At 41.2% G+C, this 20,718-nt stretch overlaps 1 protein-coding gene across 1 annotated transcript; it reads right to left on the bottom strand.

Moving 5' to 3' along the window:
• Positions 1 to 14,532: 14,532 nt before the first annotated feature.
• On the bottom strand, positions 14,533 to 20,389 carry LOC108707360 (regakine-1-like). The gene is made up of 4 exons (XM_041580682.1): positions 20,237 to 20,389; positions 17,945 to 18,065; positions 16,184 to 16,342; positions 14,533 to 15,124 (listed from the first exon to the last, which is right to left on the bottom strand). Exons 1-3 carry the CDS (start codon positions 20,307 to 20,309, stop codon positions 16,186 to 16,188), a joined length of 351 nt encoding a protein of 116 aa, XP_041436616.1. The 5' UTR covers positions 20,310 to 20,389; the 3' UTR covers positions 14,533 to 15,124; positions 16,184 to 16,185.
• Between the last annotated feature and the right edge of the window lie 329 nt (positions 20,390 to 20,718).

The following is a 20,718-nucleotide window of genomic DNA, read 5'->3' as shown; positions in this document are numbered from 1 at the left end:
ATTACAGTTCGTTAACCCTGAAAATGATGGTTAATCTCTCTAATGAGGCTTCCGAGACCCCATAGAGGACAGTGGGAAAGCTCCAGTAGTGCGGGACATTGAGTAAAAGAACCAGTAAGTGCGGAGTAGGGACATTTTCCCTTACAGTAAAGTCTGACACAACAGAAGGTTCCGCCGCTGAACGAGGTCAGGAAACCCTGAGAATAAAGAACATTATGGAGCTGCGACTTTTCCTTCAGATTAATGATGGGACTTTTCTGCTGAGTGAGGAATTGGGCTTTGGAGAAACTTCCGTTAGTGTATGTGTGTGTGTCTGTGTGTAAATATGTAGTGTGTGTGTTTGGTCTGAGATTAAAGCCTGTCTAATTGGATGGAGGGACTTTCCTGGATAGACTTGATGAGCGTCTGTGTGTTGCTTGTGTGTCTGTGTGAATACAATACTTGTATGTTTAACTCAGATTTTGTATATTACAACGGAAATTGACATCCCAAAATTATAAAATTTGAGACCTAAATGAAATATTCCCCCCCCGGGTAAGATGGCCCTGCTAGTTTAGTAAGGGGGTCACTATTATTGATGCAGTCTCTGCATTTACAAGAGAAAAATTGGTGTACAAACACATATGTACTTCTTCAAGGGGTTGGTCACCTTTAAGTTAACTCTTAGTATGATGCAGAGAGTGGAATTCTGAGACAAATTGCGATTGGTTTTCATTTTTTATTATTTGAGTTATTTAGCTTTTTATTCAGGTGCTCTCTAGTTTGCATTTCAAGAAATCTAGCCTTACCATTATAGGCAGAGGGCTATGCAGCTTGAGAAGAGGTATTGCCCAGTTTCAGGATCTCTTTAATTGGCATCTAGGGGAATTCCTATCATTCCTAGTCTCAACTCTTTGTCTCTACTCTGGGTTATTAATACCCAGAGATCTTAATCCCTCTAATATCCTCGATGGAGCCTTGAGCTACTCAACTACATAACCTGTCTATCACTCCTAGAGTGATCTATAAAAGAGTATACAGTAGCTATCACTTTACTAGGGCCACTGCTCCTAGGATCCACTACCCATTCCCTTCCAGCCTGCTTGGTTGGGCTAAAGTAATGGACCCAGACCGCATGGTTCCCAAGACCTTTATACTCTGACACAGTGCCATCTGGCGTACATTGTGAGAACTACAGGGGTTACATAAGCAGAGCAATGACACAAGGTCCCCATTAGGACCTATTTAGGTGTCCATATTACTAGGAATGTGCCTGTCAATAATATGTGAGGGTGTCTAAATTTTCACATCCCTACATTAGTATTTAATATTTTGCATTATTTGGTATGTACAGAACTCACAGCACATTCAGAATACCCAGGTTGTCATATTTATGATGCTGTATCTCTGCACCTGAGGATATAGGTGATTTTTACATTTTTCTTAAAAAAGCTTAGTTAAGTACAGCGCACTAAGCTAAGTACAATTTTGTAGTTTAGAGTACAAAGACATATTTATGTATTTTTCTTTAAAAAATATATATATAAAATGTATAATGAAGCAATATAATTCTTAATGAATCAGATGAAAGTTGAGAGTAGGACTGGCCAGATATGGGATGAGTTTGACGTAGTTGTTCAGCTTAAATATATTGTAATATATGGACAAACAATCCCTGTGTTGTTTAAAGGGTAAGGCATTTTTCAGTAGCAGTAGCACAAAATGTCGCTGTCTTAAATATATTGATAATGGGTTGAGTGCAGAGGACTCTTGTATTTGTCTATACAGTATATATATATATATTTGGACCTGAAATCTGAAGTTTCTGGTTTGGTGCTTTGAAAATGTGTTAATCTAGGGGTCTCCAAGAATCTATAGTAATTTGGTATTGGTGCATGTGGGAGGCATTGGGTGTTTCAGTTGTACAACATTAGTTTTATTTTTATACATATACTAAATTATGTTTCTCATTTAATTGTCTGTGGGTATTTAGTAATTTATCCTGATTAAAAACACAGAAATTCTAGCAGAGTTTTTCTTTTAATTAGGTTATCTGGAAAAAACTCCAAAGTTGAGTTTGACTCAAATAAATACCCCAAAAGCAAACAGCACAAAATGTTCAAAAATATACTGGCACTGAAAGGGTAAAGGGGGAAATGCATCCGTAAGACTCAAAGAACATTCAGTATCCAGATGTTTTGCTTTACAGAAATAAAACTGAAAGTAAAATGAAAATGTCTTCATGAAAACATTCCTTTAATTAAATGATTCATGGCTAATAATACAGAGTGACCACCAAGTGTTGAAGTGGAACAAATACAACGGCGGAAATAAAGATATAGAGACAGAGAGAAAATCGTTGTAGGCCCATAAACATGGGAATAGGAGATTTTTCATTGAGTCCTTATGAGTTAATGTCCCCACTGGGCCAGCACAGCAGTTGCAGGGTCTGTGTCCTCTATAGATTCACCAGAATAATGAGCGAGTCGACCCAAAACCCGTGGGACCTATGTGTTTACTCATAGATTGAGCAGGTTTCGGTCAAGTAGGTGAGACTCAGTCTCTGGATTGGCCAAGTGGTGGGTCAAACTTCAAGCAGGGCCCTGACCTGTCTCTATGGTGGCTGATTCCACTCAAATATCAGTTATCAGAGGGGGGGGGGGGTCAGGTGAAGTGGAATTGGTTGGGTGCGTGTTGGTAAGTAACAATTTAGGGTCAGGTTTGGGTTGAAAAATGTCTCACTCCCTCATTACTAAGTACCCCATGTACCTTTTCAATTGAAAATAGTTTCAGCCCTCAACCGTCACAGTTATGAAAAGCCGCACATCATTGTGGTTTCAGGGCAGGTTTGGGTCAATAGTCTTCAACCAGGGCCAGGTGCAAATTAATGGCAAAGTCCTAATGCCTTGCAACCCACCTTATTCTCCAGCCCTCTCCAGTACATGAACCTACAGAGATCCCGCCTCTACCATTATCTCTACCAACCTCCATATGCTCCCTGTGCTCTAAGATTGGATGCCTTTTAAAACTGATCCACTAGAGCAGTGATCCCCAACCAGTAGCTCGCGAGCAACATGTTGCTCTCCAACCCCTTGGATGTTGCTCCCAGTGGCCTCAAAGCAGGAGCTTATTTTTGAATTCTGAGCTTGAAAGCAAGTTTTAATTGCATAAAAACTAAGTTTAATGCCAAGTAAAGCCTCTTGTAGGCTGCCAGTCCACATAGGGGCTACCAAATAGCCAATCACAGCCTATATCATGCTTGTGTTGCTCCCCAACTCTTTTTACATTTGAATGTGGCTCACAGGTAAAAAAGGTTGGGGACCCCTGCACTAGAGATTGCTTCTAACCCTTTAAGAAGGCTGAATATGGGCAAAAGCAGTTATTCAATAACACAGAACAGGTTCTCGCAGTCTTGTGGGTTCATTTTAACACAGAAAGGATAGGAATCAGCAATGCTCACACATACATGTAAATATCCTATAACAAAACAAGAAAACCAACAGACTGACTCTTCCTGGGCAAAGCTGTTGAATCAGCAGAATTAAGCAAAATCCCCCTGTCTTGTCAGTTGGGGAATTTCATGGTTCAGCTAGTCAATATGGAATCTAACCTGACACAAGTAAGTAGAGGGACAGAGAAGAAGGAACTGAACATCTTTGCATCATGTTGGTTCTTAGGCCACAGATAGAGGAACACAAGGCGTCCCGTCTGCGGTTTCCCTCCTCCAAATGCTGAGAAGGTGCCCAGGTTCCCAGGACCAACCAGCAATGGGTCAGTGAATTTCTGGAGGAACATTGATGTGAGCCAAAGTACTGCAATTGATTTCAAGATCAATCTAGACTCAATGTGACTGTTAAGTCAGAACTTCTCAAAATGTGAGGAACAAAAGGTTTGTAAATAGAGCCCCTCTAGTCAATCCAACAGAGGTTCTTAGATCCTTATTATCTGCTCTTATATTTATGAGGCACAGAGGATTGCAGTCATTATGTGAAGGGATCCAACAATTCTGTTTATTCTTCAGGCTTTTTGGGTTCAGTCCTTCATGGACCTGTGATAAAGACACCAAAACTGGACTTATACTGGTCTTATAAAGCCTCCTACTGAATTTCCAAGAATATCCTGGACAGAAAGTAAAGGGTAACTTAGAACAACACCAACACTGTCACAGAGCATTGGTATCTCTTCTAATGGGTTATGAGAACATTTATTCCCAGTGCCTGCAATGAACGGAGCCTGTTTACCTTGGGTTGGAAACATAAGGAGGGAGGCATTTCTAACATGGAAGGCAGAGTGCAAAGTACAATATGTATTTGGGTGAGACTTTATAGCGTGAGAATCATTTAGATGCCGAAATTCTTGCTTACTGATAAGTATTTTTTGGCGGTATTTTGACTTGAGAAAAAAATAAAAACCTTGTCATCAATAATGGTAAATAGGGGCGGAGCCAAGCTATCCGTGTGAGCGGACGTGCAGACCGCGAGCTCTCCTGCAATCAGCCTTAAAAGGTGAAAAATAAGCATATTTCCCATTTGCTGGAGAGGCCTCCAAGCACCGCCAAGTACTCCAAACTACGGGCAAAACATGAGACATAAAACTGCGATGAAGAAGGACTCGAAAAAAGTGTTGGAGCTCTTTATGGAGCAGCATACTAGATAGACGGGCGCCATTTTAGAACAGCATGAGGAGCCGCACACAGAGCCAGACATCGATGTTTCATCTGCTACGGCTGACGAAATTAAATCAACGCTCATGGATCTCCGATCCTTACTGCAACATGATTTCAAGAGGCTTACTGAGGAAATTAAGAGAGAGGTGAGAGACCTAGCAGAAGGTACGGACCACATAGAACGTGAAATGGGAGAATTCGCGTCAGCGCACAATGAGGTGGCGGACTCCCAGCAAGCTATGGAAAAATAACTAGTCCGACCTTGAAGACCGCTCCTGAAGCTGTAACATACGTATAAGGGGAATCACAGAATTGATTAAGCCAGAGGAGCTTGAGGCCTACCTCATGGAGCTGATGCAAAACATACTCCCAGATGTGCCACAAATTGACAGTTGGCAAATAAAAATTCCCTTGGTGACAAAATGTAAAACAATTACAGTTTTTAGCCGACCCCTTGTACCGCCTGTTCTAACCAATTGGGTTTATTCACTACTCATCAGCGAATGTCCATCCAGTCATGGCGGCTGAGTATCTGTAGGGCAATTCCAAGCTTGAGCCAACAGGGTCATTGCAAGACCTGAGACCCCCATGGGCACAATAATCATTCCCAGTATTGACCCATATAAGATAACACAGAGTTTAGGTGGGACATTTGTAGTACCCTGAGCAAATATTCTGAGCCTATGGAACGCCATGAAGATTCCCTTTAGAAAATCAAACATTGACTAAAACAAGTGTACATTCAACTATTCATCACTCCAGCGGAGGCTGCTGGGAAATGTAGTTAGAGAATAGTCCCGGAGCCACTGCTCCCCCCTCTTGTAGAAGGGGGTAATTCTTTTTGTTAAAAAAAAGGGGGGCCCATGATTTATACATACATTTGTGAAACTAAAGTTAACTGAATATTAACTAAAAATGTTAAATCATATTTCTTTTGATTTCATTTATTTATTTAATATACATTTTAATTAATGTCCAATATCTATCTATATCTATCTAAATATACAAACATCTGTCTGCTTACTGCTTCTGGCCCACAAGTCTCTGACCTTGATCTATTTTAGGGGCCTCAGTATCAACATTGGCAATATTTGATAAAAAATTGATTAAAATCAAAACACTATGGAGATTGTTATTCCATAATGGCAAATGGGAAAAAATTCAATATACAGGTATAGGATCCCTTATCCGGAAACCAGATATCCAGAAAGTTCCGAATTACGGAATGGCTGTCTCCCATAGACTCCATTTTATCCAAATAATCCAAATTTTTAAAAATGATTTTCTTTTTCTCTGTAATAATAAAACAGTCGCTTGTACTTGATCCCAACTAAGATATAATTAATCCTTATTGGAAACAAAACCAGACTATTGGGTTTATTTAATGTTTACATGATTTTCTAGTAGACTTAAGGCATGAAGACCCAAATTACGGAAAGATCCGTTATCCATAAAACCCCAGGTCCCGAGCATTCTGGATAACAGGTCCCATACCTGTATATATTTTTCATTTTATTCTTCAGTTGAAAAGGACCAGAAACGAAATATTTAGGAGCTTTCTGCCTCTTTTCCCCACTCAGAATTGGCTAAATATGATTAATATATAATAAATGGTTAGTAATAATGAGGGCCCCCTAAAAGAATGGGGTATGGGGGTTACCAGTATGGAACAGGGGAAGGAGAAGGAGCTGCTAAGGCTTATACAGCAGCAGTTCTGGGGGGTACAGGGGGTTGAAGGGTTCAATACTTTCCAGTCAATAGTTTTTGGGGCACCTGTAAATGTAAAGAATCTTCGGACAATGTATGGGTGCCACTTAGTGCTCACAAATTCATATTTATCTTTATTGTCATCCTGAGCGATTTACAATCTCACTGAGAATTCAGGTACTTTCTAACTATTAAGAAACAGAATCCCTGGAATTTGTTCTGATTGAAAACTTTAACTTCAGATTCTGCTCCTTATCAGTAGAACAAGACTATTTGCTCATTTCTTTCCAAAGAATTCCTTTAGTCTTTCCCAACTGCTCTGAGGGACTTGGTTGCTGTCGGATTCAATGCAAATTCTCTGAATAATTGTTTTCCCCAAATTCGCAAGATGATCATTGTCAAAATCCTGTGACACTAAAATTCATCTACTCTTGTCTGTCCAATTCTCTTTCTAATATCTGTGTCTCTCTTATGTCCACAGATGAGTGAATTGGTAAAGATTCAATTTCTTTGCAAGAATATTGCTAAAAATATATGGATTCAGTGATGACTAAAACCGAATGACCAGATCATTGATGGCCAAAGAAATTATAAATCCAACTAAAATTAGCAGAAAAGAATCTGATCTGAAAGTGGCAACACAAAAAATTGCCAAAAAATTGGATTCAGAAGAGAAATTTTAAAAACTTTCCATCAAATCCTTAAATTTCTACCACATCGATGAACAATATTAGTATTTTGAAAGAATCAAATCTGAAAGTGGAAACACCAATTTTTGACCAAGTTAAGGGATACTGTCATGGGAAAAAATCGTTATGTTTGGGTAGCCGAGGATGAGTAGAGTATAACAGTGCTTTATTAGCAGACTCATGCAGGCATTACACAACAGCAAGCAACTCTAACAAGCTGTATAGAAAGTATGCACAGTATAAGTCTTGAGCACAGTGACATCTACAGGCCATCTGTATAAACAACACAAAAATGTTTTTTTCAAAACACATCAGTTAGTAGTGCTGCTCCAGCAGAATTCTGCACTGAAATCCATTTCTCAAAAGGGCAAACAGATTTTTTTATATTCAATTTTGAAATCTGACACGGGGCTGGACATTTTGTCAATTTCCCAGCTGCCCCCAGTCATGTGACTTTAGGAGAGAAATGCTTTCTGGCAGGCTGCTGTTTTTCCTTCTCAATGTAACTGAATGTGTCTCAGTGGGACCTGGATTTTACTATTGAGTGCTGTTAGATCTACCAGGCAGCTGTTATCTTGTGTTAGGGAGCTGTTATCTGGTTACCTCCCCACTGTTGTTAGGCTGCTGGGGGGAAAAGGGAGGGGGTGATATTACTCCAACTTGCAGTACAGCAGTAAAGAGTGATTGAAGTTTATCAGAGCACAAGTCACATGACCAGGGGCAGCTGAGAAACTGACAATATGTCTAGTCCCATGTGCACATTGAGCGAGTGTCTGGACACATAGGCAGGACCTGCAGAGGCCAAACCCCCACCAACAGCCTCTCACCCACCTTATGGGCAGGGCCATTACTGGTGCTATGAAGTCACAAGCTCATCCTTGAGCCTAAAAGCAACAGTACTGGTTCCGTAAGACCTACAGCTGCTAATGCCATTCACTTGCATAGGAATTGAAATTACAACACCAGTACTGCCATTTATGTGGGTGATTTTTGGCACCATCCATCAACTAAAAGAATCCAGAAAAGCCGTGTCTCCCATGCCAGCCTGATTGTAAGCTCTTCAGCCAGGAGCCACATTCTGGCTGTGTATCAGATGAACTCCTTCATTCTGAATGGAACAAGCTACACTTTTGGATCCCTGGAACTATTCCGAGACACAAGTGGAACTATGACGGCCGGGTTGGGGGAGAAAATTAACTAAATGGAAACAATAGGAGACCTGGAAAAGTCTTCGAGGAAAGTTATTGCCTCAAACTCCCACATTGTCTGTTGTGCTTCTGAGCCCAGATCATTCCATGGTGTGAGCACATGTTACATATTTGTATTTAGACTGAGTATTTGTTGCACTGGGAGGGGGCAGATTCCAGGCAAGTCTAATACTGAGACTGAGAAGACAATTCACTCACAGTAACACTCGGGATTTGGGGGATTTTACTGATAAATGGAAACGATGCCAAAGGAGTGGGCGGCTCAGGAGAAGTTGGGTTCCTGGAAGTTGTTTTGGATCCGATTTCAAGAGCAATGCCTTGGGGTACAGGGATGTGCAGATAATGCCATTATACCTGCCTGTAATTAGTATTGAGGCGCATGGGGGGCTCCTGGTTCCTCTCCTCAGTACAATGGGGTTTCTGAGCCGAGGGGCTGTAACTGGAGATCTGTGGCTGCTATTTGTATTCACGTCACTATTGCTCCATATTCAGAAGTAAATCTGCTCGTTATTAATGCTCTATATACAGTGTATTATATACAGTAAAACCGCAGGCTATTCTGAGAAAATGTAAAATCCAGGGATGTAAAATTGGGGCAACCCTGTCCCCTTTACTGGTGCTTGGGCAGGGTTGCTCCTCACTTACTATGGGCACTTGTCTGCTGGCAGTGAGACAAACATGGGGGATCCTTTCAGTAGTAATGGGAGAGACTGGGGAAGCTGTAACTATGAGTAGAGAGTATGCACCTAGGCCTGGGGGTCCCAACTAGAGAGTGAAATAATCAAGGGCCACTAATACTCCGCACAGTTCTACCTGGAGTAACACAGGGGCAATTAACTTGTATCCCGTATGCCCCACGGCTCCCACAGAATCTCCTGCGTTTCTTTACACCTTTGTTGTTTGATAAGCCAAAACTAAGCACAGACTAATCACTAAATGAAGGTTCTGGTTGCTATGGACAGTGGGGCCTTAGCAACCTAATAGGATTTTAAATTCCAAACTAGAGAAACCCAACCCAACATTTAGAGACACTTCAACTGACCAGAACCAAAATTGGTACAGTTTTAGCTAAGGATGCCCCGAATCCACTATTTTGGGTTCAGCCGAATCACTGAATCCTTCGCAAAAGATTCGCCAGAATGCCGAACCGAATACTAATTTGCATATGCAAATTAGGGGTGGGAAGGGGTAAACAGTTTTTACATCCTTGTTTTATGACAAAAAGTCACACGCTTCCCCGCCCCTAATTTGCATATGCAAATTAGGATTCAGATTCGGTTCGATTAAGCAGAAGGATTCACCCAAATCCGAATCCTGCTGAAAAAGGCTGAATCCCAAACTGAATCCTGGATTCGGTGCATCCCTAGTTTTAGCCCATTTCCAGCCAGTCCTTACACGGGATCTGACAGTTTAGTTGGGCAGATTTGATCAGGCGACTTATCCAAAATCACTCCATTGCCCAAGACTTGATACCGCCAGAACCGGGTTAGTTGGCAGTGGCAGCTGGTTAAACACTGTTTCATGTTGGGAAAGTGTTAATAGAGTGTGTCTCTAATTTATCTAATCCCATATTGTTATCTAATCCCATATTGTTAATCTAATCCCATATTGCTATAATCATATATCATATATAATATCATATATAATACACTAGGGCAGATATAGATGATTTCAGGCCCTTCTATTGGGCCCCGCGGTGCTTTGTATTTGCACAACAAGGACCAAACAGACTGTGAGATCTTTGTACCAAACCAACTATAAACCCCCTGAAAATGGAGTTTATTTGCTACTAAGTGTATGGAGGGGGAACCATCTGTGCACCAGTGTGTCTGAGCTACATCTGATTTTCTTGTTGTGATTCCTTGGGGCAGAAATGTCTGTTTAGTAAATCATTTATAGAGTTTCATTGGTTTAAGGGATTGCTCTTAACGTGGCTGAAAACATGAAATTCTTTAAAGGGATCCTGTCATCGGAAAACATGTTTTTTTTCAAAACACATCAGCTAATCCAATTCTCAAAAGAGCAAAGTGATTTTTTTATATTCAATTTTGAAATCTGACATGGGGCTAGACATATTGTCAGTTTCCCAGCTGCCCCCAGTCATGTGATTTGTGCCTGTACTTCAGGATGGAACTGCTTTCTGGCAGGCTGCTGTTTTTCCTTCTCAATGTAACTGAAGGTGTCTCAGTGGGACCTGGATTTTACTATTGAGTGCTCTTCTTAGATCTACCAGGCAGCTGTTATCTTGTGTTAGGGAGCTGCTATCTGGTTACCTTCCCATTGTTCTTTTGTTTGGCTGCTGGGGGGAAAAAGGGAGGGGGGTGATATCACTCCCAACTTGCAGTACAGCAGTAAAGAGTGATTGAAGTTTATCAGAGCACAAGTCACATGACTGGGGGCAGCTGGGAAACTGACAATATGTCTAGCCCCATGTCAGATTTCAAAATTAAATATAAAAAAATCTGTTAGCTCTTTTGAGAAATGGATTTCAGTGCAGAATTCTGCTGGATCAGCACTATTAACTGATTCCTTTTGGGGAATTTTTTTTTTCCCATGACAGTATCCCTTTAAGGTTGAAACAGTGCAGCGAATCCCTTTATTCCTGTTCCTACAGCAGCCGGTTCTGAAGCCATAAGGACTAACAGCTTGCACCTTTTGGCTCCTAGGGGGCGGGAAGCATAAAAGTCCAAGTTGATCTGATTGGATAGAGTTGATTACGTCCTGAGAGATGTCGGGCCCTGCAGTTCCTGGTGGGATAAGTTGGGTCAGTTTTTCTAATTTCCACAGTTGTGCATTTGTCATGGCAAAAGTTGATCAGTGAAAATCCAAATCTGCTTGTGTTATCCACGTGAGCAGGGAATTAGGCCCAGTGCAATCAGGCGTGGGTGGAGCGCTTTCTGGATAACAGGTTTCCGGAACACGGATCCAGTAACTTTATATTAAACTGTAAAGTGAATATTGCTTCTATAAACACTTGGGGGCAGATTTATCAAAGGTTGAATTTCAAAGTTGTGCGGATTTTTTTTTACTCTTATAAATTCAAATGTACTCACAACTCGAATGGGAGGTTATTTATAAAAACTGGAACATCTAAAATTTGATCCAATAGGAACGCCCCGTATCAAATTGTTTTCCTCCAAAAAAAAAAAAAAACAGACTTTTGTGCATCAATTTTTTTTGATGCACAACATTTTTTTTCTCCTATTGGAGTCTAAATGGGGTAATTTTTGCAGCAAAACTTGCCAAAATCTTGGCTCATCATTTACTGTTAACATCTTCAAATAGCTCAAGGGGCCTCTGCCATTAACTTCTACATGAACTCGGCAGCTTTTAGGTGGAGAATAGTCGAATTAGAACTGTTTCCAGGGTCGAGGTGTGATAAATCTCACATTCAAATTCAAATTAGAGTTGGTGCTTTTAAATTTCGAATTTGTGAGTTTTGACCAAAATTTATTTAAAAAATTTGAGTGAGAGAGAGAGAGAGAAGGACTTACCAGGCAGAACTGCCTTGAAAAGGGCAGCAGGGGTCATGGGGGAGATATAGTATATATATAAATAAATAAATACAGATCTATATATATATCTATATTTATCTATATATATATATATATATATATATATATATAGATAGATATAGATATATATAGATATAGATATAAATAAATGCAGATCTATATAAATATATAAAAGAGGAGGGTGGGTATTTGTTACAGTGAGACATTCCCTAGAGGAATCCTTGGTGCCAGGGTGGGGGCATGTGGGCAATGACTGGTATAAAAGCCACAAGCTGCCAGGCCTCCCTGCCTCTACTCACCATATTATTGTTCCCCTGGGGCAGGAACACAACACTGAAGGGCAATAACCAATAAACAATGGCAATGACTGGCACAGAATGTGGCACTGCGCCCCTCCAACTGCCACACACGCTAGATATAAGCTGTTCTATACGTGTTGCTGATCCCATTTGTTTTATACTTTTCCTATTCTGCCTCTTTTTGGCCTGTAATTGAGAAAAAAATCTGGTTGTCAGGGTCACTGAACCCCAGAAAACTAAAAAAAACAATTATTCATATTTTATAGTCTCCCATTTATATTCACATATTTATAATCTTCCATTCTACCGTCCTAGTTGCTGCCTGGTTGCCAGGGTAATTAATCCTTAGTAACCACTTATCTGTCAAGATTCCAATTTTAGCAGCAGCACAACAGACAATTGCAGTGGAGTTACCAAGCCAAGAAATAAGGTTGCACACAGCACCATCTAGTGGCAGGTTTATGAATTACCCATTACCCCAATGCAAAAGAAATTAGAACTTGGTTATTATTGGAGTCACTTTATTTCACTTCCCAGAAGCAGCTGTAAGTCTGATATTCTGCTAAATAAAATATATTATCTCTGTCCACTTGAGGAGCTACTGGGGCATCTTTTCTGCTAAAGGGTCCTGCGGGCCTTGGGCCAATACAGAAACCCAAAACGTAATGGTAAACTCTAAACAAGAATATGAAGTTTTCGTTCTTATTGTCACTTCTTTGATACAGAAGAATTTCAAAGGATGATAAGACTAATTACCAGTCAACTGAGAAGCCCCTCGTAATGTGCTGCAAAGGCTGCTGCTAAGAGAAAGGAGTGGTTTGTTTGGTGTGTTCAAAGGTAGATAGGGTTCTCTGAACATAATGCCCTGTTTATAAAGAAAGGGGGGTGGATAAGGTTAGTGAAATTTTTTTTAAAAAACATCCTATGCATGTTTTAAGATTAAAACAATGAACAGAATGTAAATTATATTCATTGCGTTAATTATGAGCAAACAAACCCATTTTCACCTTGGCTTTAAAGGATAAGTAAACATCTCTCCCTTCGATCCCACCTTGCCCTGCCTTATTTTAAAGGTTTACTTATCTTTTAAAAATATATATAAACCTGTTTACAGCACCACTAAATGCAGTATATAATATAATTAGCTGCAATTTAATAGGGGATTTAATAGGGGACCCCCAGTTGCACCACTATGTGTAAAAACAGAATAAAGGGCCTGATATGAGAATCAATATCATGATTTACAAGTTTTACATGAGGGTTGGTATAAAGCAACTGTATGAAATAACACCATGCAGCAGTTATGTCTGTTTATTGAAGAGAATACACGGTATAAAATGTATTAAATAAATACAAAATATACATTGGGTATTTCTATATAGCACAAATACTCTGTTACTTAAAATCTTTTCCCATTTTTAAAACCATTAAAAAGCGAATTGTTGTAGCGAGAGACATAATGTTCAGCCCAGTCGAGTAATCTCTAGCAGCCAATCAGATCAGTGGATTCAGGTTTTATTATTCTCACTGGTCCATTAAAGGCCAACTACTGATTGGTTGCTGCCACTGGGGGAACCAATCGGTCATGTACTTGATGTTCTCTTATGTTCTGAGAAAGAAAGGTTTCTAATTTTATTCCTAAGCAGAAGAACATCAGCCTCTTTCTTTCTCCTGACAACTTCCTTGACTACTTGCTGGTCAGACTGGTGGGAAACTGACCAGCAGGTGGCGCTGTTGTAACAAAATTCATTCATATTAACAGTACATGTATCCCTTAATATCTTGGAATAAAAACAAAATAAATAATGAATGTGCTCAGAAAAGCCCCCTCGTCAATTTTGCATTCACTTATTTTAAAGGGTTTACTCATCCTTTAATGACCTTTTTCATAGGAGCACTGCCTTCCCAAGAGCCCAGCTGAAATGAAAGTCCACAAAAACCGACAATCAGTTTTTTGGGTTCTATGGGCAGGAGCAAAGAACTGTTTTGAGATGGAAGCCATTGGCTTCAATAAACCATGAATGTTGGTGAGGCTAAAAGAGAGACCACTGTATCATCTATAGCACAGGGAAGGAAAGTCTTACTTTGGTTCTAGGAGAAGAAGGAATTAACAGTAGATGGAGCAAATCTGAATGGAGTGAAGGTACAAGAAAACACACAGAGGATTCTATTCTGCACAGGGAAATAGCAATTTAGATGGAATGCCCATTGACAGGTCCCAAATTGTCCCATTTTACCAGGGAATCAGGTTCTACTTTTGCTACAGTTGCAGGTGGGTGTTCCAGCACTCAACTGACCCAACTTGGTTTGAATCCCATGTAAAGGGATCCATTGACCTACAGCCGACTCAACTCAGATGGGAATTCTAGGTTTTCATTTGCACCTGCAGAGCATGTATATAGGTCCAAGCACATACAGTATAGCAAAGGGATTTCATCGAATGCCATTTTGTACAAATTTCTTATGAGCTCTTGAATCATATTTGAGTTTATTCATAGCTGGAGCTGCCATATTGCTTAAGTGTGCTCAATAAACATCAGCAGAACTTCACTTATAAACATTGTTCTTGTGTTTTTGCAGTTAGGGACTAATGGCTCTTCTATAAAAAAAAAACCAATATGGCGCCCCACCTGCAATCAATACAAACCCTCATGTGGTCCAAAGGGGATTTCAAAATGTTAAATTCCTTACCATTAAATTAGACAAAGCAGTAGATATCTATGCACCATAATACACAAATGTGTGATATAGGAACCAAGCATTTCCTTACAACATAAGCTTTAAGCAAGAGAAGCCTCAGGCTGAATACACAGAGGAATAAATCCCATATACCAAGAGGCAAACTGTTGAGTTTGTCGACACAAATATATGAAACCCAACAGGAACAGAAGAAGCCCAAAGAGTAAAAATCACAAACGGCAAGATTTTGTAGTCGATTTTTGAGCATAAAAAGAAGAGAAGGAATGGACCCATGGTTGGTGCCACCAGAGATCTTCCATTGGAGACACTGCCGAGGTCAGACACACGGCTGTCGCTGGTTCTGCTGCTCCATCCTCATCCTCTGCAGCAGAAACATCAAATTGTCACAAGATGTTCCCAAACCCCACAGAGAAACCTCAAATGCAATGTAATGTAGGAGGAAAATGTCTGACAGATGGAGGAATTAAAGCAACAGGCTGCTAAGCGAATGTCTGACATCCATCTGTAGGAGCCTATAAATCACTCGGCACACAGAGAATGTGTTACGTCTCCTCTCACCAAAGGCAACTTGATTTATTCTACTTTTAGCCCCTTAGATGATGGGTTGAGACTTTCTAAGCCACCCTTTCTGCACTCTGGCCCATGCCTGGCACTATGAAAGATATAGTTTATATAAACAAGCTGCTGTGTAGCCATGGGGGCAGCCATTCAAGCACAGGATACACAGTAGATAACAGATAAGTACTACTATAGTTTATATAAACAAGCTGCTGTGTAGCCATGGGGGCAGCCATTCAAGCACAGGATACACAGTAGATAACAGATAAGTACTACTATAGTTTATATAAACAAGCTGCTGTGTAGCCATGGGGCAGCCATTCAAGCACAGGATACACAGTAGATAACAGATAAGTACTACTATAGTTTATATAAACAAGCTGCTGTGTAGCCATGGGGGCAGCCATTCAAGCACAGGATGCACAGTAGATAACAGATAAGTACTACTATAGTTTATATAAACAAGCTGCTGTGTAGCCATGGGGGCAGCCATTCAAGCACAGGATACACAGTAGATAACAGATAAGTACTACTATAGTTTATATAAACAAGCTGCTGTGTAGCCATGGGGCAGCCATTCAAGCACAGGATACACAGTAGATAACAGATAAGTACTACTATAGTTTATATAAACAAGCTGCTGTGTAGCCATGGGGGCAGCTATTCAAGCATTCAATATATTTTACTTTAAAACACTTTCATTAGTTACTGTTCCTTTAAATGAGTATTAATGGGAACTCTTGCACGTGGGGTCTCTAATGAGACCCTCTATCTCTATATTACTGCTGGGTAGAGATTACAAGAGAGACAAGAGTCCTGTTAATGTCTATACTGATCTCAGGCTGCACATTTCTAATCGTACCATTATTCATCAGTTGGAAGATTCTTTCTCTTGCTCCTCTTGCCGCATTCTTCCTTTTTTCCTGATTTCTGTCCCATTTTGTCCAACCTCTTCATCAATTTTCTGACCCAACTCAGCCCTGGGGTGACACACAGACTCCTGTTGTTTTTAGTGATGAGCCTGGAGATACAGAGAAAATGATATGGAAATAAATGTCAGTCGTTATTACTACAGCTGGGAAACAAGTCAGGGGCAATAGAAGACAATAAAGAATGGGGTTAGATGGAAGGGAGGAATAATACTGTACAAACAATTCATTGTATATAAAAAGGGGAACCGCTTAATATTCTGAGAAAAGCAGCCAAATTCACTGAGGGAATGGGCGATCTCACAAGGAACATAAAGAAATTGAGGGGCAGAAAGAATATGTATACATAAGTAAGGTTACTTGGTGGGCCCCTGCTCAAAGATTTATGGGTGGGCCCCTGGTGTCCCAGTCCGACACTGTATATATATATATATACACCAATACAGAGGCTAAAGACATTGAGGGAAAGATCAGGTACAGGTCAGTTAGAATGAGTGATTCATTGGTGGGGAGGAAAGGAGATCTCACCATCAGCATAGGAAGGGGTTCTTTACTGTAAGGGCAGTCAGGTTATGGGATTCCCTACCAAGAGAGGGGGAATGAGTGATTCATTGGTGGGGAGGAAAGGAGATCTCACCATCAGCATAGGAAGGGGTTCTTTACTGTAAGAACAATCAGGTTATGGGATTCCCTACCAAGAGAGGGGGAATGAGTGATTCATTGGTGGGGAGGAAAGGAGATCTCACCATCAGCATAGGAAGGGGTTCTTTACTGTAAGGACAGTCAGGTTATGGGATTCCCTACCAAGAGAGGGGGAATGAGTGATTCATTGGTGGGGAGGAAAGGAGATCTCACCATCAGCATAGGAAGGGGTTCTTTACTGTAAGAACAGTCAGGTTATCGTATTTCCTACAAGAGAGAGGGAATGAGTGATTCATTGGTGGGGAGGAAAGGAGATCTCACCATCAGCATAGGAAGGGGTTCTTTACTGTAAGGACAGTCAGGTTATGGGATTCCCTACCAAGAGAGGGGGAATGAGTGATTCATTGGTGGGGAGGAAAGGAGATCTCACCATCAGCATAGGAAGGGGTTCTTTACTGTAAGGGCAGTCAGGTTATGGGATTCCCTACCAAGAGAGGAGAATGAGTGATTCATTGGTGGGGAGGAAAGGGGATCTCACCATCAGCATAGGAAGGGGTTCTTTACTGTAAGGACAGTCAGGTTATGGGATTCCCTACCAAGAGAGGGGAATGAGTGATTCATTGGTGGGGAGGAAAGGAGATCTCACCATCAGCATAGGAAGGGGATCTTTACTGTAAGGACAGTCAGGTTATGGGATTCACCACCAAGAGAGGGGAATGAGTGATTCCATTGGTGGGGAGGAATGCCCTATTCCTAACGACTTTGCAATTGCCCTTTATAATGAGGCTACACTTTTATTACCATTGTTACTTTTTATTCCTTCCCTTGTTTATTCATTCCCTCTCCTATTCCTATACCAGTTTTTCATCCAAACCGCAGCCTGGTTGCCAAGGTAAACAAGACCCTAGCAACCAGCTGCTGCAATTCCAAACTCTTGGGGAACCTGCTGAACAAGACGCTAAATGACGGAAAAAAAGCCCACAAAAAGTAAAAAGCGAAAGCCAATCGGAAATTTTCTCAGAATATAATGTCGAATTGTGGTTCTGACTTACACCACAGCGGCTATGGGGCACCCCGTATTCTGGCTCTGAATCCGATAGGCTTTGAAGACCCCCGAGGAGATGCGCCTGTCACGGGTTGCAATGCAGCAATCTCCAGTGATGTTCCCTGTACCTGCAAAGAAGAAGAGCATTTAAAGGCAACACCAACCTCTCCAATGATTTGTCTGCAAGCCCCGCCCCCTCCACTCCATGTAGAACCCGCCTCATGTACAAAGCTGGGCATTTATTTTCAGCAGGTATGAAATATGCCATAAAACAGGTGATAAAGTAGAAGAATTCACATAAATCTTGTGCTTTTGCCTTTGGGCAGCATTTTATATCTGATCTTCCTGCCATAAAAATGAGTAGAGAGTTGGGTCGGGAGCGGTGCCAAGTAAAGGGGTTTCTGTCTTGGATCTGGCGCCAGGGTAGTAACACCCAAGGGTTTCAACTTTCATGAAGTCTGACCTCAGGGCCCCATGAGTGCAATAACCAGTAATGAGTTTTAGGTGTAGAATATGTATTCAGTCACTCACGTGCTTTAAAGGATAAGTAAACCTTTAAAATAATTTATTGTAAAACTGATGAGGGGGCTATTCTAAGCACTTTTGTCATTTACATTCATTATTTATTTTGTTTTTATTCCAAGATATTAAGGGATACATGTACTGTTAATATGAATGAATTGTGTTACAACAGCGCCACCTGCTGGTCAGTTTCCCACCAGTCTGACCAGCAAGTAGTCAAGGAAGTTGTCAGGAGAAAGAAAGAGGCTGATGTTCTTCTGCTTAGGAAAGATGTGAGAAAGGTTTCTAATTTTATTCCTAAGCAGAAGAACATCAGCCTCTTTCTTTCCAAACTGAGTCCAAATGAGTTAACATATGAAACCGCAACTGCCGGCAGATGTTCAAGTTCAGGGGATCTCCTGCAGCCAATTGAATCTCACAGAACAATGTCACATGACCGTGTTCAGTTCTACAGCAGCCAATGGCAAAACCAAAATTTCTGAGAGTCTCTGGTCATGGGGGGGGGGGAGTTAAATCTTATTTTCACTTGACTTGAAATTATTTGGTGCCTATATTGGTGCCTATATTGGTGCCTATTCCAAGTTTGTGTTGGACATTATTATCCTTTATACAGAGCTGCCATGTTACTCATTGATATAGCTCACTGAACCAGTGGAGCTTGCAATCTGGTTGCTAGGGCCCAAGTTACCCTAGTAACTAAGCAGTAGTGGCTGCAGGGGTCAGTGACCCCCATTTGAAATCTAGAATGAATCATAAGAAGGGGACAAGTAATTAAAAAATGAAGACCAATTGAAAAGTTGCTAAGAATAGTTCAGTCTAAAAAGTTTATTAAAATCAAACTTTAACCTTTCGATCTCCCTAAAGTGTAACCCTCTTAATAAACTCAGAAAGGGGCTTGATGGGGTCCTATTATTGCTCCTGTCCTGGTCTCAATCATGGGGTGAGGCTGCATGGCTGTGTCCCAGAAGCATTTTAAATAGGAACGTCACCCAATTTTAATTTGATTTCTATAAAAGAAAACATTATTTTAAGCAACTTACAGATGTTCATTCCTTCGGGAAAAGTATTTGCTATTGAAAGCAGTGTCTGATTGGCTGTTTATAATCTCTGCACTGCTGACTGTGACTCCTAAAACAATGTAGCAGAATCCAGTTCATTATAAGCAGGACCGCCATCAGAAATCGCAGGGCCCTGTATGAAAAAATTTCCTGGGCCCCCTGGGCTGCGCCCACCACAAGCCCCACCTACAGGTCCGCCCTCCCCACCACACAGTAAAAAAAAAAAATTGGTGGCTAGGGTTCCCACATGTTAATAAAAATAAAAAGATATTGGTGGTCAGGGCCCCCCCCCATTAAAAATATTGGTGGCTAAGACCCCACAGGAGAAAAAAAAATTGGTGGCCGGGCCCCCCCCCACATTATAAGAAAATTGGTGGCCAGGGCCCCTTAAACGTCCATGTCTTCCCGAAGTCAGCAGTTCTCAGAAAGATGGGGGCCCGGCTAATCAAGTAAGTGTGGCATGGCCCCCTTACCCTCGGGGCCCCCTGCAACTCTCTCCCCTGTCCCCCCTGATGGCTGCCCTGGTTATAAGAGCCGGAGGAAACTGACTTCTGCTACTTTATTTCAAGAGTCAGAACCAGAAAAAATAAAACATAAAGAAAATGTAATTTGCATTTCAAAACAAAACGGGAAAATGTCCCCCCCCCAATGATAAACAGAGACACGACCTGGGGCTGATATATTTGGAGGCAGTAACTCCCAGCAGCCTCGGCACATACCTTGCAAATAGACAGTGTCACACAGAAGTGCAGACACCACAGCGAGGGGCAACAGGATCCACATTGGTCTCATGTCGGACACACAGAGATGTAGTAGGTGAGATGTTGTCAGTGAGTAGCGCAACCCTCCAGTGAAGCCCCCGCTGTGCAGCCTCCTATTTATACTCCCAGATACAAAAACTTCCACTACAAGAGCTTGGCCCAAGCCCCAAGCTTCTCCCACCTCCCACTCTGTCACTTCTCATCAGCCCGGGGCTCATATACAAACTCACTCTCATTGGATCTCATCATAAGCACAAGTTTAGTTTCATTTCCCTGCTGAGCCTCCAGCAACTGTCACCCACATATACTGCCCCTGCCACCCCTCACTCCTCTGATCCCATTCATCTGCCTCTATGGGTCAAACGCACTAGCAGCACCCAATCAACTCTAACTGATACCTAATATATATCTGATATCTGATAGTGAGGGTTTCATGACTC

This window comes from Xenopus laevis, chromosome 1S (assembly GCF_017654675.1).
Source record: "Xenopus laevis strain J_2021 chromosome 1S, Xenopus_laevis_v10.1, whole genome shotgun sequence".
Taxonomy (NCBI): Eukaryota; Metazoa; Chordata; class Amphibia; order Anura; family Pipidae; genus Xenopus; species Xenopus laevis.
This window is presented reverse-complemented; position numbering and strand designations above follow the sequence as displayed.

Excerpts from the sequence above, each read along its gene's own strand:
- LOC108707360 (XM_041580682.1), bottom strand. The coding sequence starts at position 20,309 with ATGAGACCAATGTGGATCCTGTTGCCCCTCGCTGTGGTGTCTGCACTT. Across the intron at positions 18,066-20,236 it reads TGACACTGTCTATTTGCAAG|GTACAGGGAACATCACTGGA; the intron begins GTATGTGCCGAG and ends TCTTCTTTGCAG. Across the intron at positions 16,343-17,944 it reads TGCCCCATAGCCGCTGTGGT|GCTCATCACTAAAAACAACA; the intron begins GTAAGTCAGAAC and ends CTGTATCTCCAG.